We start from the raw sequence: 23524 nt of genomic DNA on the forward strand, positions 1-23524 counted from the left end.
TTACAGAACACCAGGCTTTAATACCTTACAAAATATGTACAAAACTTGAACGTTCCTGTGAAATACAATTCAAGCCATAATTGTAAATGTAATTGGATACTCTGATACAGTGAAAAGATCTAGTGGGTTACAAAAAAAAATAAAATAAACATGTAAACTATCAAGTATAAAGAGCATTTTAAAAATACACAAAACTCTAACCCTTTTAAAATGATCTTTCAAATATATTTACAATTTTTAAATTTCACACATTTGTTAATGTTACATGATCTTAGCAATCAGGAAAAATGTGAAGATGAAATAATGCATCATCATTTATGTTAAAGTCAATACAAGAAAAACACAGTAGGGAAGGTGGCCCACAGAATGTACTGTACACAGTAGGGAATTACAAAAGGCGGGGAAATGCTGTGAGTCATAAAACAGACTTAGCCAACACCGCCTCTGGGAAGCAAGCAGTCTCGTTGTGGAGACATCACGGCAGGGACCCAGCTTCCTCACCTGAAAAGTGATTATAAATAAGCCACCTGGAGGGCTGCTGGGATGATTAAGGAGATGGCCTCCACCTGGAGGAACACACTTGGGTATTAAGACATCATTGTCTGGCGTGTGTGAAAGTTCACAACACAGTCCACACCAGCACCTGTCTTTGAATTTACAACCTTGAACAACATTTCATTCTTAATACAAGAATCAATGTGTAAAGTGTGAAATTCCTAATTGGAGTGTTCAGCCCAGTGGATTATCAAAAGCCATTTATAAAATGTTTCAATACTGATGATATGAAACTGATGGTATTAACGCTATGGAAACTTGGTAATGATCACGAAGTTTTAACTTCCCAGATTAGAGTCCAAAGTCACTTTGCCTCCAAAGAGAACTGCAGAGCCATCCAGTGGACAGATGCGCTGCATCTCTCCAGCAGCAGGCACCTGCCTAAGTTTTCCGTCTGTCGTAGTCCCCAACCATCCTCTTGATGTGCGATAATTTGCTCTTCAGCTGCTTGCAGTAATTCCTCTTACTTTTAAAATCTGCAGACTAGAAGGGAGAAAATGAATCGCATGAATGCAAAAATCTGAATAATAGGTCTCCACTGGGAATATCAACTCACTCCAGAACCAAATAATTGTTAACAATAAAATAGGTAGGCAGGCTGGGCAATGGTGGTGCATGTCTTTAATCCCAGCACTCAGGAGGCAGAGGCAGGTGGATCTCTGTGAGTTCAAGGCCAGCCAGGTTTATAAAGTTGAATTCCAGGCCAGTCAGATATCCAATGAAACCTTGTCTCAAAAAAATTTTTAGAAAATCAGTATAAGGGGCTGGAAAGATGGCTCAGAGGTTAAGAGCACTGACTGCTCTTCCAGAGGTCCTGAGTTCAATTCCCAGCAACCACATGGTGGCTCACAACCATCTGTGATGAAATCTGGTGCCCTCTTCTGGCCTGCAAGCATACATGGAAGGAATGTTGTATACATAATAAATAAATTTAAAAAAAAAGAAAGAAAGAAAATCAGTATAAGCTGTAGCTACAAACAAATAAAATTAATGTTCCAACTTCTCAGTTATAATGCCCATATGTAAATGGCAGGGACTTTGTATATAAACAGTGTACATATACATGAATGGTGTAGTCATTATAATAAACATTAAATAAAAAAAAATCTTAAAATTAGATACTTACTACTTTAACTTCCTTTAGTCTGTTATATTCATCAGCGGCAGCCTATGAATGAGAAAAAAAGACAATATTTTTTGAAGCATTTTCTCTAGCATTCTTACCTAGTGGTGGTGGTGCACGTCTTTAATTTCAACACTCAGAAGGCAGAGGCAGGCAGATTCTGTGAGTTCGAGGCCAGCCTGGTCTACAGAGTGAGTTCTAGGACAGCCAGGGCTGTTACAAAGAGAAATCCTGTCTAAAAAACCAAACAAACAAACAGAAAAAGAACAGCATTCTTTGGAACCAGACAGACGGCTCAGTTGTTGAGAATATGGGCCTTCCAAGTATCTAAAAGGGCAAGCAAAACCCACACACTCACTTTACACGATTCTTAACAATCACAGCTCAGTGAAACCTCCCCTAAACTGTCTAGGCCTTGGGCTGCCTCGATTCCCACTCTGAGCATTTACTCAGACAATCCTTTGTACACAGAATGTGAATACAGTGTCAGCCATGCTATCTATGGCGTTCAGATGGCACTTTCCTGATGAGAATTTTAAGGGACATAGGATTTTATCTTTCTAATCTTAGCATTTCAAAATAATCAAATATAGCAGGGCAATGGTGGCGCACACCTTTAATCCCAGCACTCCGGAGGCAAAGGCAGGCAGATCTGTGAGTTTGAGACCAGCCTGGTCTACAAGAGCTAGTTCCAGGACAGGCTCCAAAACCACAGAGAAACCCTGTCTCGAAAAAACAAACAAAACAAAAAACAAAAAAAAAAAATCAAATATACAGTAACTGATTTGTAAATGTTGAATAAATTGAGAAAGGCTTACCAAAATATCAGACAAAAGCTGTAAGACAACATATACATCAAGGTACAGTAGCAACACCCAGTTCAAAACTGAGAAGCAGATCATCTCAACTGAGAACTGTAAGAAGAACTCAATGAGAACAAAGCTCCGAGCAGCATACGGGGTGATGGGGGAGGTTATTTACTAAAGCTCAAGACAGTCAAATGGCCCCCAGCACACTACTGTGGAAGTGTTCTCAGTAAAATCCTGACAGACAATTGAAATATTTTAAATTCATGCTCTCTAGAAAAACAGTTTCACAGTCTGTCATTTGTAGTCACTACATAGGAGCACACATTTTCAAAGCATTATACACCCTTCACTAAATTATGACAGAATCATAAAATTGAAAACTGTATAGCTACTTTTATGCATAAACATTTTAAGAAGTCAAACATGATGGCACAAACTTGAAATCCCAGTAGGTAGGAGGCAAGAGGATAGAGGGTTCAAGGTCAGCCTATGCTACAGAACCAGATCCTGTGTCAATAAAAGGAGACATTCCTTATTGATACGAAACAATAACCACAAACCATTTCTGTGTAAAGGAGTAGGAAAGAAACAGTGCCAGCCAGTAGGAAGCTTGCGTAGAATGTTATCTATCTGCAAAAGAAAAGACCAGGAGGCTGGAGAGATGGCTAAGGGGTTAAGAGCACTAACTGCTCTTCTAGAGGTCCCGAGTTCAATTCCCAGCCACATGGTGGCTCACAACCATCTGCAATGAGAACTGGTGCCCTCTTCTGGCCTGGAGGCATGCATGCAGACAGAACACTGTAGTATAATAAACAAATCTTTAAAGAAAAGCCAGGTGTGAGGACACATGCCTTTAATAGGGTACTAAGCAAGAGGAGTTCAAGCTCACCTGAGCTACACAGCGACATATGAGACCTTGTCTCATAAAGACGAGAACCCAGCGACATATGAGACATATGAGTTCTCATAAAGACAAGAACCCAAAGGATGACGGTAAAGAGACATAGGGAGCAAAAAAAGACATCCCCATGGTCAAATCAGAACAATTTGGGCCACTAATAATGGGCATTATATTGGTAACTGTCACATACAGCTTGAGCTCGGTGAGAAGCTGACTCTGGAAGCAGGGCTGCCCGTTCCCTTCAGACCAAGCGTGTTTGTGCCATGTCCTCCAAAACCCCTTATCAGGGAATGGACTCGCCAGCCTCAGACTGTGTGACCGTGAGGGAAGCGAACAGCAAAACAGCCCAAGAGCAACAAGAACGTGTCCTTGAGAAGAGCTAAAGAGTGAACCATTCCAACAGAGGCGACTATTGTTTATCCCAGATGTAACAGCGGCTGCCTGGGGCTCCCAGAAGCTAAAGTTCAGTTTGGGAGACTCATCCATGCAGAGAAAGCTCAGTTAGGAACAACAGCTTTAAAGAGGCTTCCCAATGTCTCTGCTGGATGTCTGCAAGGCCTAGTGTGACAAAGTTACCTCCCTGCTGTTATTTGTTCTTCTGCTGGAGCCTGACAGAGGACAGCAGCTCTGCCCTGGGAGTCTTTCAGGAACTCCAGCTGGCTGCCTTCAGGAATTTCCCCAGTCAATGTTTGGTGAATGCTTCCAGTGCCTGCTTAATGATGCTTTCTTGTCTTTCTCTTTTATTCTTTTTTTGGAGGGGTGGGGAGTTCAAGACAGGGTTTCTCTGCGTAACAGCCTTGGCTGTACTTGAACTCACTTTGTAGACCACAGAGATCCGCCAGTCTCTGCCTCCTCAGCGATGGGATTAAAGGTGTACATTACCACACCCAGCTTAATTTTAATTAAATTTTTTGCATACAGGTGCTTTGCCTGCAGGTTAAGTTTGCACACATCACTTATGCCTGGTCATTAAGTAGGCCAGAAGAGGGCATCAGATACCCTGGGTAGTAGAGATTGAACCTCAGTTCTCTGGAAGACAAGCCAGTGCTCTTAACTGTTGGGACTGTGTCTGCCTACCTGCACTCCTGGCATTCTCTTGGAAACAAAGCTTTTCTGGAGTATGTGGTAGAAATATAGCTCTGGCTAGCATAGAACTCAGTATGCAGACTAGAAGGGCTAAACCCACAGAGAGTCTGCCCTTTCCCCCCAAGTCCTGGGATTAAAAGTCCCTTGTAAGGGATATATTTTTATGGGGCCAATTTTGAATTGAGGTTTTTACAATAAAAATGAATTGTATTTATAAATAGAAAAAAATTAATATTGCCAGGTTGTTGTTTTTTTAAATAGAAAGGGGTTGGCTCAGCTGTCCCGAGCGCCACGTCGGGTTCCTCTAGCATTGCCACCATGAAGAAGGTGGTTCAGCAGCTCCGGCTGGAGGCCGGGCTCAACCGCATCAAGGTTTCCCAGGCAGCTGCAGACTTGAAACAGTTCTGTCTGCAGAATGCTCAACATGACCCTCTGCTGACCAGAATGTCTTCTAGTACAAATCACTTCAGACCCCAGAAAGTCTGCTCCTTTTTGTAGTCAGCTATCTTGAGATTTCTTAAGCCACTTTTCATGAACCAGTAGATATTCAAGAGAACTAGATCTGAAGTCTGTCCAGAAGCTTCTCTAACGAGTGCCATAATACACAGTCTGTACTTGTCAATCCTTAACATCGACCTCTCTGAATCTTTATGGATTTGTTTCACAAGGTTTAGTTATTTTATATACACTGGCTGTAGCATGCAATAAAACAGCATACAAAATAGAAAAATAGAAAGGGATACATTTATGTGTCTAGATTGTTGCTTTGTAACTTTTTAATCAATTTATTTATCGTGTGTGCATGTGCGTGTGTTCCGAAGCTAGGCAAGGTGGGATTTCATGTCTGAAATCCCAGTCTTGGGAAGGGAAGACTCAACATTGCCCTCAGCTATACAGCGAGGGGAGCCTGAGGTACGTGAGATCCTGCCTGTAAAAACAAAACCAAAAGGACAGACAAAAGAAATGAGGCATGGTCTTTACCATGTACTCCTCGCTCTCTTCTCTGTAGTCATCCAGCTCTCTGTCTAGACGAGAGAGCTCCTTGTTGACCTCGTCGAGCTCAGCTTGTAGACTCTTGTACTCCTGGAGCCCTGAGTCAAAGTCTCTCTTGTAGAGCTGTCTTTGTTGATCTGAAGTGATGGGTGGATATTCCCTGAGAAGCAGAGGAGAACACGGTTACATGAGCACCCTTTGCACACACAAAAAGCGGGTGGTTGGGTCTGGAGAGATGGTTCAGGGCTAAAGAAAAAGCTGGTGGCTTCCCTCAAAGGCAACACACTGGTAAGGAGTATGGAAGCATGTAGTCTTGCTTTCTGTCGAGTCCAAGGAGACAGAGGGGGGATACAGTTAAATTCTATGAAGAACTATTCAGAGACCATATGGGTGCGCGGCCGATAGCGCCTGTCACCCCCATCAGCTGCACAGGCACCTAGTCTGAAGTAGCTAAGTGGTTGTCAAGGAGATGTCCTCCTGCAAAGGAGAACATCATTTGGTCACAGGGCTGTGCTCCCTTGCTAAACGTTCTGGATAAACCATCTAGAATGACTTCAGACCTGAAGATACCATTCAGTAGCAGACCATTTGCCTACACCATGCACAAGGTTCTGAGTTCAAACTCCACTATCACACAAAAAGAATAATCATACTTTTTATATAATCATTCACTTTAAATAAACACTCCTCATGTCTTTACAAATAAAGGCAAAAGTCATAAAATTTAAGGTTCCCGGTCAATAAGAATGCACTAATTCTCACTAAGGATGCTACAGGGTAATAGAACACTTAGGTTTAAAGTCTTAACACAAATGGTCAAGCACTGCAGAAGAGCTGGCTGGGAGTGGCTCTTTCCTGCCACCACCTACCTTCTTCAGCCCAGCTTATTTGTTTATTTTTGGTCGTATTTTTCCCAAGTGGAAACAGTTTATCTTGTTCTGTCATTAGAAAAGTATGCATTAAAAATGTACACACAGAGGCTGGAGGCGTAGCTCAGCACTAAAGTGTGTGTTTAGTGTGTGTAGCATCCTAGGTCCAATCTCCAGCACTAAAAAAACAAAACCAAACAGAAAAAAAAACTATGAAAACATGTTCATTGCATAAATAATCTTGCAAGTCAGGAAAATATGATGAATTAATGCTGGAATTCTGGAGCCAGAAAGATGGCTCTGTGGGTAGAAGTGAGTGACTGTGACTCCCTTAAATTGTCCTCTGACCTACACACACACGGGCACAAATACACACACACACACACACACATGCATACACACACACATACACACACACGCGCGCGCACAAATACACACATACACACACGCGCACAAATACACACACGCACACACATGCACACACGCACACACACATGCACACACATACACACAGTGTCCCACCCAGATAAAGAAAATGTAATAAGCAATCTCTAAGACGGATTCTGTATCTCTGAATGTGCTAGCTATTCCTTGTATAGGAAGCTGACACATCGAAACATCCACTGGGAAAATACTTGGAATTATTTCACAGGAAGATGAAGCTTCACGGAATATGGGACTTAAACTTTAGCTCTAACAGTCAGTAAAATGTCTTCATTTGACAGACAGAAAAATTTTATCTTTTAGTTAAAAGGAATCAGAAACTTGAGATTTCTCAGAGTTTTTAGTTAGATACTCCATTATACAAGTTAGACCAATAAATACTTCACAGATAGATAAATAAATCGGTCAAAAAGATTCTGTGACCTGTCTCGAAAAAACCAAAAAAAAAAAAAAAAAAGAGATTCTGTGAGCACAGAATGCAAAGTATGAGAATCATAAGTAAAGGATTCAAGCTATCTATGCTCTTAACACCTTGAGAAAGCAAGGTTTATGAACCACCATTCATAGTGCAAAAATTTCTGATGAGCGGGGCAGTGGTGGTGCATGCCTTTAATTCCAGCACTTGGGCAGCAGAGGCGGTGGACGTCTGAGTTCGGGCCAGCCTGGTCTACAGATTAAGTTCTAGGACACTCAAGGCTACACAGAGAAACCCTGTCTCAAGAAAAAAAAACAATCGACGTCTGTTCTAGTGTCAGACAGCTAACAGGAAAAGGCTACATAGTATATATCACACCTGTGTGTTTGGTGATGGTAGACTAACACAATATATTTGGCGCAACACTAAACTGTTTCCTTTACTGCTTACGAAACTGTCACAAGAGTTCTTTGGATTAAACTTTAAAAGAAACTCAGGGACTCACCATGAAAGTGTAACTTGAAGGAAAGCCTGTGTGACTTGGAAATTTTATAATCAGTCCAACACAATTTCCCTAAACCCAAGTTTTATTTCTTTGAAAGGCTTCCTTGAGTGTCTACTGGTAGAAGAGCCAATTCAGGGAGAAGTACTTATGAGAGAAATATGGTTTACAGTCAAATAGACCCCTCTACTTCTGTTTTATAATAGGGCATCAAAGAAAAACGCAACCCCAAAACTGGGTTTCCAGGTCTTGGGGGCAAAAAATGAGACGGCAACATGACCCCAGTTTCAAAGGCAACAACCCTAAACCTGGGTGGTCGGCCATAACGATAACCAGAACGCTTAGGTGGCTCTAGGAGAGGAGAAAGGCCCTACCTGACCCAGTCCTCCTCCAGTTCGTCGCAGGACTCGCCGCCTGTCGTGTAGTCCGTCTCATAGTGGTCTGGATCCGTTCTCTTCAGTTTTCCTGCTCGTCCCTTTGTGGGAGCCCTTTTCGAAGGTGTCTCTAGGTTCCCGCTGCTGCTGTACCGAGGCTGCCTGAAGTCATCCACAGGTGAGGTCAGAGGAAGCTCCTGAGCCACTTCAGGCACCCTAGTGGAAACACGGGCCACTCTCAGAGACCAATGAGTACATTTTGACTCTGCCACCTCCCTGCGCACACCCGAAAGGGCACCCATCCGAGGAGCTCATCCGCTGAGCAGAGATGCGTGGCTTCCTGCATTCAGTCTGGCACTAATTCAGAACCCACTAACATACAAGCAGCTTTAAAGCTATGATTGGGGGAGGGAGTCCGCGCTTAAACGTCTAAGAAAAATGGATCTCACGCTTCCTTTTAGGAAGTTCAAACAAGAAGTGTTTATCTGGCCTGTGCCAGAGACTTACTCTACAAAAGGCTGTTAGGAAAATGAGCAAATTCTTTTCTACAGGTTCTTCCAGTCCCTGGAATGCAGTGTGAGGACAAAGATACAGCTTATCCAAAGGAGATGGGTTCTTTGCAACATTAATTTTATGATACTGCGTATAGAGTATCAAAGTTTGAAAAACTACAATATTTAAACTAAAATGCTTCCTGGTTTTTGAGTGATAAATGCCTGTCACCCCAGCATTCAAGAGGTTGAAGCGGGAGACTCTTTGGGCCATGCTGGGTGGGCTACACAGTGAGACCTGTCTAAACCCCCGCCATTCAAAGGAAAGCATTTATTAAGTATTCTTTTAACTCTCTCTCTCTCTGTGTTGATCTTAAAGCCACATAGAATCAACAGGAGGTTTACTAGAACACTCATTATGTTTCTAATGTAATTATTTCACGTTGCATCAGATTTTAAATTGCATGTAATGTTCCTGCCACGAGCATGAAAACAAAGCCCAATGCAGCAATAGAAAGTACCAGAAACAGTTTTACTTTGCTCTGTAAACAGCAAGAACAGAAATGAACAAAGGAAGGGCTAGGCTTTCTAAATTATCAGCCTGGCTATTCAAATTCACTATTTAAAAGGTCTGAAGCTTTTGCCCCCCCCACACACACACACACACTTTTCCTTTTTCCCTTTGTGGCTGATGCTCAGGATTGAACCTGGGGCCTCATGAATGCTAGACAACCATCAATCTGTTTCTTTCCCCCCTTTCAATTGCTTCCAAACTACAGAATCCAGAAGCTGAGATTCCATCTCCCAGGCTGACCGGTTTCTAGGGCCGCTTTGGTTCTCACTACTGTCAGGGCCTTAGCATTCTAACTGCACTTAAGCTCCACTGACCCTAAAGCTCTGGGGGATGGATGTGTAGTTGGGAAAACGCAGGTGGCAGTATTTATTTCTTCTGTCAAAATCTATCCAGCCAGGCCGGGCGATGGTGGCGCACGCCTTTTATCCCAGCACTCGGGAGGCAGAGGCAGGCGGATCTCTGTGAGTTCGAGACCAGCCTGGTCTACAGAGCTAGTTCCAGGACAGGCTCCAAAGCCACAGAGAAACCCTGTCTCGAAAAACAAAAAAAAAAAAGAAAAAAAAATCTATCCAGCCAATGTAGCTGCCTGTGTTGTGTCAATGCTATGCTTCCATGAGTGTCAATGACTGACAAGCTCTCTGACACGCTACCCACACCACCAGCTACTGCACATGCTCTGTTGCTTTGAGGCGGTAAAACAAGGCTTGCCAGCTGCTCTTTGCTTTGAGGGGCTTGGTTTGTTTTTGTGACCGGGTATCCTGCAGCCCTGGCCTCAAATTCACAATATTGCTGAGGATAACCTTGAACTCTTGATCCTCCTGCCTCCACTTCCTCAAGGGTTAGGACTACAGTTATGTACCACCATGCCAGGCTTCAAATAAAACCTTTGAATATGGTTGGCCTATTTGAGGGCCTCTGCATCAGCTCCTGCCTCCTGGTTCCTGCCCTGCATGAGTCCTGTCCTGACTTCCTTCATTGGTAAACAATGATGTAGAAATGTACGCCAAATAAACCCTTTCCTCCCCAAGTTGCTTCGGTCATGGTGTTTCATCACAGCAATAGTAAGCCTAATTAAGACAAGTTGTTACAGGATAATGGGTATTGCTATGACAGACCTGACCATATTGTATTGGGTAGGATTGTGTCTTCGGCGTAGAAAACTCATTTATTTCAGAGCTCAGTCAGCTGTTCTACTGGAGCTCTGAAGATAAGAATGTTTAGAGCAGACCTGGCTGATGAAGTTTCAGAGGGAAGCAAAACAAAGATTCAGGTCATTTATGTAAAGAATCTGTGGGTTCTGGTCAGCTGGTGATGAAGAATCAGGAGTGATTAACAAGAGACCAGAAGCACTAAAGTAAAACCTTTGTTTTACTGGGATCATCAGTGCTGGTCAGCTGAAACTGAGAAATTAGTGGTAATTAAGAAGAGACCAGCGCCAGGCAGTGGTGGCGCACGCCTTGGAGAGGCAGAAGCAAGTGTATCTCTGTGAGTTCGAGGCCAGCCTGGTCTATAAGAGCTAGTTCCAGGACAGGCTCCAAAGCTACAGAGAAACCCTGTCTCGAAAAAACAAAACAAAACAAAAAAGAAAAGAGGAAGAGAGCAGCATCACTGAGGTGAAATCTTCAGGGAAATGTTTCCAGAAGCACAGGGAAGCTGTGTTCCAGAGGAGGCCAAGGTTGTACCTCATGTTGGCAGCCAAATCTGGTAGTGTAAGCATCCCCTAGGTGGTACTTGTTTTAAAGGCATGAAGGGGTCATGGAGCAGTTACGGTTTGGCACTGTGAGAGGCCAGAGGAGAACTCTGGTGAAGACACAGCCTTGGTAGCAGTCAAAGGAGAGGGACTGAAGGCATTACACAGGGAAGCTGAGGTTCAGCAACACAAGAGCGCCTAGGTGAGGTAAAAGTACAGCCCAGTTGCAGCAGAGACCCCAGCAGTTTGGGAACGCCAGCCATGGGATGACCACAAGAACAGCAGTAGCCTTGGAGTGGAGCCTGCCCAAGCTTACAAGACAAACTGAGTGTGTGGCAGAGGGCAGAGCTGGAGAATGCCCAAGCCCCATTCCAGCAACAGAAGGCATAAAGGAAACCCTATGGTTCGGATGGGGGTCCCCGCGTATCCGCCCTGAGTTTAGTTACACCAGTCCCTAAGACGGTGATGTCGGGCTGCCTTGTGGACCTTGAAGAAGTGAAGCCCACTGGGAGGCTTTTTAGGTCACTAAGAGTGTCCCCTTTCGGGTGGAGAGATAGCTCAGTGGTTAACAGCACTGCCTGCTCATCTAAAGGTCCTTAGTTCAATTCCCAGTAACCACATGATGGCTCACAACCATCTGTAATGAGATCTGGTGCCCTCTTCTGGCCTGCAGGCATGCATGTAGGCAGAATACTGTATACACAATAAATATAGATCTTTAAAAAAAAGAAAGAGTGTCTCCTTTCAAGAGGACTGAGGTCCATCTCAACCTGTGACTCTCTCTTGTGCCCCATAATTGTTATCAGCACCACGAGGTCCTCACCAGAGCCAAGCAGGCGTCAGTGCCCTTACCTCCCCAACTATGACCTTTACAAAGTAAGTCTACCTTGGGTATTTTGTTTTAAATGTTGAAAAACAGACGAATAACCAAAATTCTGGGCTTCAAATCATGTTTTCTAGTTTAGCAGACATGTGTGTGAATAGAGCCGATCGACAGGCAACCTTTCCTGTCTATGAGACCCAATAATCACGGGCAAAGGGCGAAAACCAAGTTATCATACACCTCTGCTCAGCTAACTTCCACACTCATTCTGAGCAGAGCACGGAACCCTATTCCTCGTGAAAAGCCACATATCTGGCTTTTCAGAATTAGCAGATGAAAGGGGGTCTCATCCTCCTCATCCTGAATTTCCAAGTAGCACTTAAGCCTCTAGCAAAGATCACTGTAAGAGGAAGGAGGACTTGTGGCCCGCTTGCCTGGTGCCAGTAGGTACTTTTTAAAGAATGGCCCTGTTGCTTCTCGGCCTTGTGATTCACAACCGTGTAAAGAAGGACGGCACAAAGCAATAGGCCTGCTGGAGGAGGCCGCTTGTTCCCGCTGCTCAGCCCCGAAATAATGCATCTAGGATTTCTTTTTAAGCTTTTCTAGGTTTTACACGGCTTTAGTCCACCACATTGTCGTGCCAATTTGTTGTAAGGGGCGGGGCAGCTCATTGGTTCCCGGCTGCTTAGCCCCAAAATAATCACACAGAAACTGTATTAATTAAATCACTGCTTGACCCATTAGCTCTAGCTTCTTAATGGCTAACTCATATCTTAATTTAACACATTTCTATTCTGTGTATTGCCACGTGGCTATGGCTTACCGGCTAAAGTTCCATCTGAGTTCAATGGGCTACATGGCTTCTCCCTCACTCCACCTCCTTTCTCCCAGTATTCTATTTAGTTTTCTCTGCCTACCTAAGTTCTGCCCTATCAATAGGCCAAGGCAGTTCCTTAATTAACCAATCCAATACTCCTCTCTAGACAAATGCTATCCAGTTAAGGTGCTACTTACATTGGTGTTGACTTATAGAAAGACTCTGGGTAGGACCGCCTGCCATCTACTTTGCCATTGGAGGAGTACGCCATCGGACTGTCAACTCTCTCTGCATAGTCAGATGGCGGTGGAGGCATGTCTTGTGTGCCTGCAGACACATTTTTAACCTAGGGGGAAAAAAAACCCCAAGAGACCATTTACTCATAATCAAAGGGTTAAAGAAATGGGGGAACAGGCAATTGGATCTAGAAAACATCATATTGAGTGAGGTAACCTAGACCCAGAAAGACAAATATCATATGAACTCACTCTTAAGTGGCTTTTAGACATAAAGCAAAGAAAAACTAGCCTACAATTCACAATCCCAGAGAACCTAGAACTTAGACAACAAAGAGAACCCTAAGAGAGACATACATGGATCTAATCTACATGGGAAGTAGAAAAAGACAAGATCTCCTGAGTAAAGTGGGAGCATGGGAGAGGGTAGAAGGGTAGTTGGGAGGAAGATAGGGGAGTAGAGAAAAATATATAGCTCAATAAAAACAATTAAAAAATCAAAAAAGTTATTTGAAAAAATAAAATCATTACATCATTACTAATAATAAAAAAAAGAAATGGGGAAATGTGCATGCCTTTAATCTCAGAACTGGGGAGGCAGAGGCAGGTGGATCTCTGTGAATTCAAGGCCAGTCTGGTCTACAAAGCAAGTGCCAGGACAGCCAGGGCTGCACAGAGAAGAAACCCAACTTGGGAGAGGAAGGTGAGGGAAGAAAGAAAAAAAATTCTTTAGATCCAATTGAGCTTTTAGATTATTCTGCTATTTTATGCCCTCGCAATTATTATCAACATCTCTATAGAGTGCATCTCTGCAACAGGGCCCCTTCTACCTTGTGTCCTCTGCTGTGGGAGTACTCAGTGACTTCCTTCACTGTTTCCTACTCAGGGTTAGAGAGGAATGGAATCATTTCCCTCTGAAAGTGGAATTCAGGGCCACAGCCAAGCCAGCAGGTGGGTTTCCAGGGAGTGGACTTACATTCCACCGCAGGAGGCCCTGGTGGGAGCCATTCTTGGCTCCCAGTGAATTTCTTGAAACAGAACAAAACACCCTCTCCGGCAAATGCTTTGCCAAGTCAAGGGCCTGCCCTTACTCTAGAGACCTCATCAGAACTATAAAAGGCTTCCTTTTCTTCAAAGCCAGGCTTCATTTCTCCAGGATCCACTCCCTTCCCTTGCCCCTCCAGCATGAACTTTATCAGAGCCCCAGGCCTGAGTGCCCTTCCCCCTTTCTTTGCCTGCGAATCTCTCAAGATTTGCTCCAAGTCTTAGTTCAAGTGCAGCCAGCTCCTGGGGGGCTGCAGGGTGAGGTACAAACCTCTATCCCCCCACATCTATCTCCGTAAACCTCCAGTCAGAGCGCCTATTCAGTGCCACGCAGACGCTTACTCACGCCAATGGCTCACTCACTTATCTCTAACTCCTGTTTAGGAGCTACCGAGCAGACAGGACAGCTAACAATGCTCAGCCAGCAGACCTTTTCCTAGGCACAGTCCTACAGGTGTGACACCTCTCTCAGAAATGAGAAAGCTGTGGCTCAGGGGATTGGATAACTTTCCCAAGGACCTAGACCCAATAAAAATGATAATGTGTACAGCCTTGCTGTTGAGTCTGCAAGCCCTGCCCAGTGTCTGCACAAGTCAGAGGCCCAGAGCCTGGCCTTCAAGGTGAACCTGAGTTCACACGGAGGAAGGAGAACACCAACTCCCACAGACTGTCCTCTGAGTTACGCACACACGCTGCGTCACAAGTGCGCGCACCCCCAGATGCACACACAGATACACAGATAAATAAATGTAATAAAAAGAAGCTCAGAGCTTGCTATAAAAAAGATTGCCTGGGGAACGAGAGGTAAAGAAAGTAGAACAAAAATACAAATTAAGATCTGTCTTGGGAGAAGCAAAGCTCAAGAGTCATCATTCTCGGGGCTAAATGTTGGCCTTGCCTCTCCACAGCAGCCTGCGGCAAACCCTTAGCCAAGTCTCCACTCCAGGGTCTTCATGCATGAAAAAGATTAGAGAAAGGAAATGGAAATCCACCCACAGAGTCCAGCCAACCAAGGAATGCTTGCCACAGACTCGCTCTTGAGATTAACTGGAAAAGCTTATCTCAAAAACATACCTCACACAAACCAGTTAAAGAATGGAATAATTAATTTTTGGAGGTGCCCAGCGTACATCCATGTGAAAAAAAGAACTGTATCTGGCCATAATGGAACACGCCTTTAATCCCAAGCACTTGGGAGGCAGAACAGTTAGATATCTGCAAGTTCAAAGCCAGCCTGACAACCAGGGCTGTGCAGCCAGACCCTGTGCCTCCCCACCTCCCCCCACAAAAAAACCTGTTCTGAAATGTCAAAATACAATATATTATTTCAAAGAGCCACACAAGAAGTAAGTATAATGAGGACAAATTTTAATCAAAATTTAATTATACTCATTAGAAGGATGACAATTATCGCCTGGGAACAACTCTTGTGACTTCGTTTAACCCGCCCCCTCTTCCTCCTAGAGTCAATGAAAACATCCTGCACCCTGTGGAATACCAGAAAGAAAACAAGCGGAGGGCTTTGTTTCAGAGTAATACAGTGCAGGGGCACGGTGCTACCCGGTCTCTGCCTTCCTTGCTGGAAACAAGACAGAGCAGCGGGGGCTCTGTGAACCCTATTTTCTCCACCCTGGCCCCCTAAAGGCAGAGCCAATAAAAAGCTCAAAGTTTGGGGAAAACACTTTTTCTCATCAAAATCAATCTCCTATTATTTGTGATGAGTAGGATGCCGCAATTACAGACAGCCTTCCCCCATTTTCCTCCCCACCCTGCCTTCACTACAAGCTCACATGCGGACAGTCAGGCTGGACCCACATCCAGCCAGTCTATCAATGTGACAAAAGTCATCTACTTCTAAGAAGGAAAGGGAACGTCATCTGTTGAGTGTCTCTCATGTGCCAAGCAGTCTAATCACGTTTATTTGGCATCACCCAGGTGGATAGGATATCAACATTTTCTGAGGAGGAAACTGAACTAAACCTGGTCAGAGTAAAACAGGTGAAATGGTTGCTATGGAATCCAAGCCTTGTCCCTTCTCACTACAAGCTGTTCCCTTTTAGCTCAACCTCAGCTTGAGATGCACCCCTCCCCCCGAAACAAAGGAAGCTCGTCCTTAGGGCGGTAAAGTCGCTGTGCACTAATGAGCTGCAAGGCGAAACCTCAACTTGTCTAACTTTGTGAAAGCAGTAAATTTTACACAGGATTTAGTCACTAGTGATTGTGAGAAATCCACCTCAGATGGTTCTCTTCCTGCTTGGTAGGCAGGAGACGTGAGGAGAAAGCCCTGCACAGAGAGAAGCAGGATAATCTCAAAGAGCCATCTCCAGTTTTACAGCCTGCCCAACCCACCTTCAAGGGTGACTGTCCTTACAAGGTCTCAACAGTAAGTGGTCCAACTTGTTTTTCCCGTTTCCTGATGTTTTATACCTGCAGATGCTCACCCCTGAAAAAGCTCAGAATGCCTCTCAAAGTTCTTTTCCTATTTCTTTTTTTCACTTTGGGTTTGTTTGAAATGTTCCCATGTGAACCAATCCCATGAATTAAGACTCCATAGACCAAGTTGGAAAGACGGATTGATCTAAATTGCTCAGCTGCACCAAGGCCTTTGCTCAGCAGCAGTGGCAGGTTGCCCAAAGAAACTGTCCATGTATCAAGGGCAAATTCTTTTTTTCTCTCTTTTTTCATATCTATTTATTTATTATGAATACAATATTCTGCTTGTGTATATGCTAGCAGACCAGAAGAGGGCACCAGACCCCATTACAGATGGTTTTGAGCCACTATGTGGTTGCTGGGAATTGAACTCAGGACCTTTGGAAGAGCAGGCAATGCTCTTAACCTCTGAGCCATTTCTCCAGCCCCTCAAGGGCAAATTCTAAGTCACTGGGCTAGCAGAGCTTTGGAAGCAAGTCAGGGGCTATTAGCATGCAAGGTGGAGAAACCACCTTATTCTCACTGAGTGAACCATATTGGTTATTCAATCCATAGCTGCTTGCTGCAGAAACAAATCCTGGTGAAGGCTGTACCTTAATACAGAGGCACTTCAGGCTATGGCTCTTTACAGGAGAGCTCAAAAGCCAGAAATATCCCTGAGTCAGCCATCACCTGATTTTCCAAATACCCTTCAGTGCCCTTCAGTTTACTATAGTACGGGGTACAAAGTATGGCGTGGTGCAGAGGAGAGTTCCGCCTACATTAACTCAAATGCTAAACAGGCCTGCAGTGTAATCGTTGTGGGTAGACTTCAGGGAGCAGGCGTTCTCAAATCATGCTCAACCCCATTCCAAACCCACTAAGTCGGAAACCAGGGGGCGTGGGGCAGAGTAAACTGCTCTAACAAGCCTTCCAGGGGATTCTGAAGGCAGCGAGGAGGAGAGCCTCTGATGTGGGACAGACGCTCTGTTCTACAGACAGCCATGGCCTGTTTAGATCATTACACCTATCCACATGGCTGAGCTTAGAAACATTAACTCTTGGTGCTGGAAATCTAGGAATTCCAGCTTTCAGAGAACCACTAAAGCACTCTCTAGCTCTCATACAAACTCCTCCTCCTCCTCCTCCTCCCGGAAGAACATTCTGCCCTTTCTTGTCCTCCAACCTCTCTCCATTCACAATGGAGCTGGAACAGTCAAGGTCTACTCGTGTGCTTCAGAAAGCCAGAGAGGCTGCTGCTACTTCTGCTACCCTCTGTTCCACCAGAGACCATGACCACCATGCCATCTCTTCCACAGTGAGAGTCTAAGTATACCAATGGTAGAGCCAAGAATGCTGTACCGAGCAAGAGTGGAAAAGCTAATCAAGTATTGTCAGCTGTCTGACGCTGATAACCAGCCATGCCTAGTCACTCCAGCCTGGCCATGCTCATTTGTCTCCCACTATGGACTTCTATGTTGCCGGGAAGTGACATGGGAAGCCTTCAAAAAAAAAATCTGTTTTCACTGAAAGGTTGTAGCAGGGTAGATAGGACTAAGTCACACCGCAATGATACATTTATGTACTTACATCTTGGATACTCTTACCCACGCTGTTACTGTTACGATTACTGTCCTAACTGAAATGTATTGGATGTAGATGTATTCAATATATGTCTTACTTATAATTTCAATGTACAATGATTTTATCAGGATATAACCCCCCCATATAAAATCAAGGCACATCAGTGCATATGTATAGTTTACTGTACATCAAATAAACTTCTTTGAAGCTGTTTTTAAAAATTATTGGGTATAATTATATTGGCTAACCTTTCATTGTTACACCAGCTTAATTATGGATGGAACTTTAATTTTCCTTGTTTAGAGAACTAACCTATTCTATTTAAAACCCTCATTAGAAGTCAAGGACACAGAAAGCTATTCTGGAGTGACCACAAGCAACAAGGTACGACTGCACAAATCCTGCCCCAACTCTAGACTTTCACAGCAAAAAAAAAAAAAAAAAAAAAAACAAAAACCTCTTCTGTCAAAAAATTTAAGTTATAAAATTCAAACCCAAGTCATTTTGACACCCTCCACTAGACAGAGTTTGAGTGATCAGCATCTAAGCCCATCTGTCGCCACAACAAGCAACCATCGTTATCACCGTGGAACACCTGCCTCTCAGATTTTCATCGTCCTCATGAGACCCTTAGTCACAGATTCTTTAACCACAGTGGGAGTACTGAAACTCGGCTCTGAATTTCAATTGCCACTTCATTAGATAATGCAGCAATAAAAACTGATCTCAAGGCCAGGCGTGGTGGCACATACCTCGGAAAAATTAAAAATTAAACAAGAACTGATCTCAAGCACACATTCACAGTGAACTTTTAAATATTTACCATAGAAGTGTAAACTTTTCCCAAGCCTGTGGTGTTGTATTTATCTAGAACGTGAATACGCATTTAATACTCATGTTCCTATAGTTACAACTGTCTAAGACTGCAGGCTTGGTAAAGGGATTTGAATGGAAAAACTAGCATGAATGACTCTGTCTTTGAGGAGTCAAGGTGCTAGACCTTCTCAACTCAACACTAACAGCCACAGCCAAGTAGTCCCTCCTCTGTCACTCTCGATCCCTTAGAGCATAGTGCTTGCTCTCATAAAGAGGCAGAAAGGGATCAGAGGAGCATGGCGGCCTCAATAAGAGAAGCCAACAAACACATTCCAACCTACTCAGAAGCTCAGAAGCTATTCAAATTGCACCCTGAACTTACACCTGCTCAGATGACTCCATATAAACACAAAGGAGAAATCACAATTAATTCAAGTAGCATACTTAGAGTGCATACTGTCCTCAGCATTATTTTCCTAGACACTCTTTCCTTGTTCTACACAAAAGTCATACCATGTGGCCACAGCAGGTTAGTGCAAGGAGGCCTTGTGACCCAACCAAACTCGGCCATAGTCCCTTTCCAGCCTGTTTGAGAGGAATAGTATGAAGTACTCAAGCTGGATACAGCAACACATACAATCCCAGCACTTGGAAGGTAGAAACAGGGGGATCATAAAGTCAAAGTCATCCTTAGTGACCTGAGCCACATGCAATCTTGTAAAAGAAACAGAAAAACAATCTCAAGGACTCAAGTGTCTGCTTTTTGCCTGTGTTCCCAAGAAGTGAGGCCAACCCCGGCAGGAAGAGATCAAGGTGAATTCGCAAGTCCTAAGGACCTTTAGAAAACCCGTGGTTGCGGCTATCAGGGGTACACAACCTCACCATTGCCCACTGAGGATAAACTGTTTCAACTCTTTCTAAGATTTCGTGTGTTTTAAATAAAATCTTTTTACCTAAGCAAATTCAAGTTGTTTCTGCCACCTGTAACCAAGACATCAAAATTCTTCTCTCTGTTGTCAGTTACTTTCTTTTCCAAATCCCTGGAGTTAAACAGCCACACTTTGAATCAGCTACATCCTACACTAGAATGAGAGGCAGACAAAATGACTGCACAAAGAAACAGAGATGCAAAGGTGTTCCATCTGCTTGCCAGGGAATGCTGGAATCAGAGATGTCCATAAAGAACCAGACAGTCTCTCCAACCAAACATGTGGGTTAAAGACATCAGAATTCATCTATCTAAAATCAGGCATAGGATCAAAATTCACAATAATTCCCTAATATACCACTTACTTCCATAAGAAGTACAAAAGCCAACATTACACACCAAGAGTGGAAGGAAGGGAGGGAGCACTAAGATTCCCACTACTCCCCCTCCCCCCCCCAGCAAGGGATCTGCTTTGCCTACTGATGATACACAAACTCTCCAGAGCCTGGTTTCTTGTATGCTCATGTGTAGGAAAATAATCTCAATTAATAGTGAGGAAACGCATTAAAGACGCAAGAACATTTGAGGGCTCCTTTTGGTTGTTGACTTTTTTCTTTCAGATGGTTCTCACTGGTTATTCAGGCTGGCCTTCAACTCCTGGCTTCAAGCCTCCTTCCTGCCTCCATCCCCTCAGGAGCCTGAACTGTAGGCAGCACACTGACCCAGTCCCCAGCTCATCACAAACACTGAGAATCACCTCCCTCACACAATCAGGGCAATGGTGGAGAAGGAACATGTCCCCACAGCTGAGGTGAGGGAGGCACTTGGGCTTGCCATATCTACAATGCTTAGTCAGTCATGCATGACACACGCTCATCAAACAGAGGGCTCAGACTATCCTGTGCCTCATAAAAGGTGCCCTTTGCTCCCATCAAAACTCTTAGAAAGGGCTGGAGAGATGGCTCAGTGGTTAAGAGCACCACCTGCTCTTCCAAAGGTCCTGAGTTCAATTCCCAGCAACCACATGGTGGCTCACAACCATCTGTAATGAGATCTGTGCCCTCTTCTGGCCTACAGGAAGAGTACTGAGAATACTGTATACATAATAAATAAATAAATCTTTAAAAAAAAAAACTCTTAGAAAAATCAAGATATCAGAGACACTGCTTGGATTTTTCCTACCTCAACAGTTGCTAAAATATATAGAGAAAACACACACACACACACACATGTATATAAACAAAGACAATAGTGATACACTTCTTCTGTTGATAGACAAACATTATAAAGTCTAACAGGGCGGAGGGGGGGGAAGGGGGGTAGTGGCAAGCGGATCTCTGTGAGTTCAAGGCCAGCCTGGTCTACAGAGTGAGTTCCAAGAGAGCCACGGCTACACAGAAAAACCCTGTCTTGAAAAACATGAATAAATAAATAAAAATCAAGTCTAACAGTATCAAGATAGTAAGTGGGCAAGCTTTGGAAAACATTTGTCATTATTTTATAAAAAAGTGCGCTCACAAGCTCTTCACCCCAGGAGTTCCACACTTGGGTCCAGAGCCAAGAGAAATTTGCACAAGAGTGGGAGAGTCGAGAGGTTTGTAGCAAGAGCGCTGGTGTTTGTGTCCTACACTGTGGCAGTGCTGTGGCTCACACGCACACACGCAGTGCACCGGGCACTCTCCGCAGCTGAGCTACACAATGCCGGTCTAGCTAGCAATGCTGCTCTTAATAACGTAACAGCCCACCGACAACAGCTAGAGAAACCGCCATGAAACTGTGGAATACAGGGGCTCGGAGTGTTGCCTCTAGTTAAATACAATCAATCTAGGATAGAATTTAAAAAGGCAAGTGAATCCAGGACAGGCTCCAAAGCCACTGAGAAACCCTGTCTCGAAAAACCAAAAAAAAAAAAAAAAAAAAAAAAAGGCAAGTGATAAGACAATCCATATCCATACAAGGATAGCCAAACACACACAAACCTCACACACCGCCCAGCTCTCCTAACAGGCAGATGTGAGGAGGGCGATGAGAAAGTACAATATATATAGACTAGCATAATGTGAGGCTATTATTATAATTCTTGGCAGGGAAGGTGTGTCCTCAATTATGAAACAAAGTAACAAGAACACTGTGCAGGTAACAAAGACAACAATATAATGAACCAAGAACTGTATTCATGTACTTCTGTGGGCCTGAAGCCCCGTAGAAACAAAACAAACCCAAGTAAAAGGTGGTCCCAAGAGCAGGGAAATAGTTTCAAGTCAAGCTTTGCCACAGACTCTGTGACAGTATCTGTGAATGAAAAAGCGGTCAGCCGATACAACTCGGGTTCCACACCAATCTTCTCCATTCTCTGACACTTTCTCTTTTTTTGTTATTTTGTTTTGTTTTTGTTTTTTGAGACAGGGTTTCTCTGTAGCTTTGGAGCCTGTCCTGGAACTTGCTCTTGTAGACCAGGCTGGCCTCGAACTCACAGAGATCCGCCTGCCTCTGCCTCCTGGGTGCTGGTATTAAAGGCGTTCACTACCACCTCCCAGACTGGCAATTTTTTTATATCTAATGACTCCATGCGTATAGCCTTTAGCCTGCTAATACTACAATGGAAAATTTACCCTATATAACTAAAGACATGTATGAAAGGTATACAAAATATTTTTTTTCTTTTTTTTTTAAAGTGTAGTCCAGACTGGCCTCGAACTCCAGATCCACCTGTCTCTGCCTCCTTCAGCAAATCCTACCGGTCTGCGCCACCAGAACTGGCACAAAATAGTTTTTTTATTTTTATCTCTGTTTGCAATATTAAATGGCAAATTTACCCATCAGCAAACCACGGCATAGTCACACCATCTGGCAGCTGTGGTGGTAAGGAAAATTCAGCAAGATACTCCATAAAGATGAAAGCAGAAAGTTTCGATAAGCTGGTGAGGGCTTATTTTCACAATGAGACAAAAGTGGTAGTCCACATACCTGTGATGCTTGCTACTTGGAAGGCTGAGACAGCAGGTTAGATTAAGGCCAGCCTGGGCTACATGAAGAGTTCAAAGCCAACCTGGGATATACAACAAGACCCTATCTCAAAAAAAAATTATAAATCAAAACAGGGCTGGTAAGATGGGTCAGCAAGTAAGGGAGCGTGCTACCAAGCCTGAGAACCTGAGTTCGATCCCTACAACACACAGGACAGACAGAGAGAACAGATCCCTGAAAAGTTTACTTCTGACCTCTACATCCAGGCCATGCGACATATATACATACATGAACAAACAAGCACATAAATAATAAAACCAATAATACCTATAGTAATGAAACAAAAAAAAAACATAAAAAACTTGAGGGTTTCTATGCTCATAATACTGCCAGTATCTCAGTCAACTCTGTTGCCGGCAAGAGGTAGAACTCTCAGCTCCCTCTCCAGCACCATGTCTGCCTGCATGTTGCCATGCTCGCCACCATGATGGTTGATGAAAATGGACCAAACCCCTGAAACTGCAAGCAAGCCCCCTCAATTAAGTGTTTTCCTTGTAAGAGTTGCTATGGTTATGGTGTCTCTTCCAATAAAAGCGTGACCAAGACAAACAGCATCCACTTCAGTGACTATAAAGGACAAATATGCAAATGTAGGCTCACTTTACAACAAACAACAGATACAGAAAAGATACTCACAAAAAAAAAAAAAAACTCCCTAATAGAAGAAACAACATGCAAGAGACGCAGGACTAGGAACTTAGAAAGTTGCAAATGTTCCCATCGGTATGCAAAAGGATCTAGGGAATGGAGAGTGATCCTAAATCAAGAGGTGGCAAGATTTCGAATGATAATAAATTTCCAGACCAATCCCAATTTGTGGGGCACTAAGTAACGCTCACTTTAGTCCCACCCATATACAAGTCCTCTGTTTCAGCACTCCACAGTTACTAAGATTCCCATTTTCCCCCAGCACTGGAGACTTAACTCAAGGTCACTTGCGCGTATAATATCAAACTCTAATCCACACTCAGCACAACCAGTTATATTCTTTTTTTTTTTTTTTTTTTTTTT

General features: G+C 43.7%; 1 protein-coding gene and 1 pseudogene across 4 annotated transcripts in view; one reads left to right on the forward strand and one right to left on the reverse strand.

Annotated features, from left to right (window-relative positions):
- Ocln (occludin) overlaps positions 1-23524 on the reverse strand; it is a 45556-nt gene continuing 22032 nt past the window's right edge. For all 4 annotated transcript variants that reach the window (XM_026788968.1, XM_005366556.2, XM_013353536.2 and 1 more), the window contains 5 exons: positions 12664-12812; positions 8072-8287; positions 5456-5627; positions 1682-1723; positions 1-1038 (listed from right to left, as the gene is read on the reverse strand). In XM_026788968.1, coding sequence (XP_026644769.1) covers positions 937-1038; positions 1682-1723; positions 5456-5627; positions 8072-8287; positions 12664-12812 — 681 coding nt within the window. In that variant the 3' untranslated portion in view covers positions 1-936. The remainder of the gene's footprint in view (positions 1039-1681; positions 1724-5455; positions 5628-8071; positions 8288-12663; positions 12813-23524) is intronic.
- On the forward strand, positions 3475-4972 carry LOC101982258 (annotated as a pseudogene).

This window comes from Microtus ochrogaster, unplaced genomic scaffold, assembly GCF_000317375.1.
Source record: "Microtus ochrogaster isolate Prairie Vole_2 unplaced genomic scaffold, MicOch1.0 UNK11, whole genome shotgun sequence".
In the NCBI taxonomy this organism is placed as follows: Eukaryota; Metazoa; Chordata; class Mammalia; order Rodentia; family Cricetidae; genus Microtus; species Microtus ochrogaster.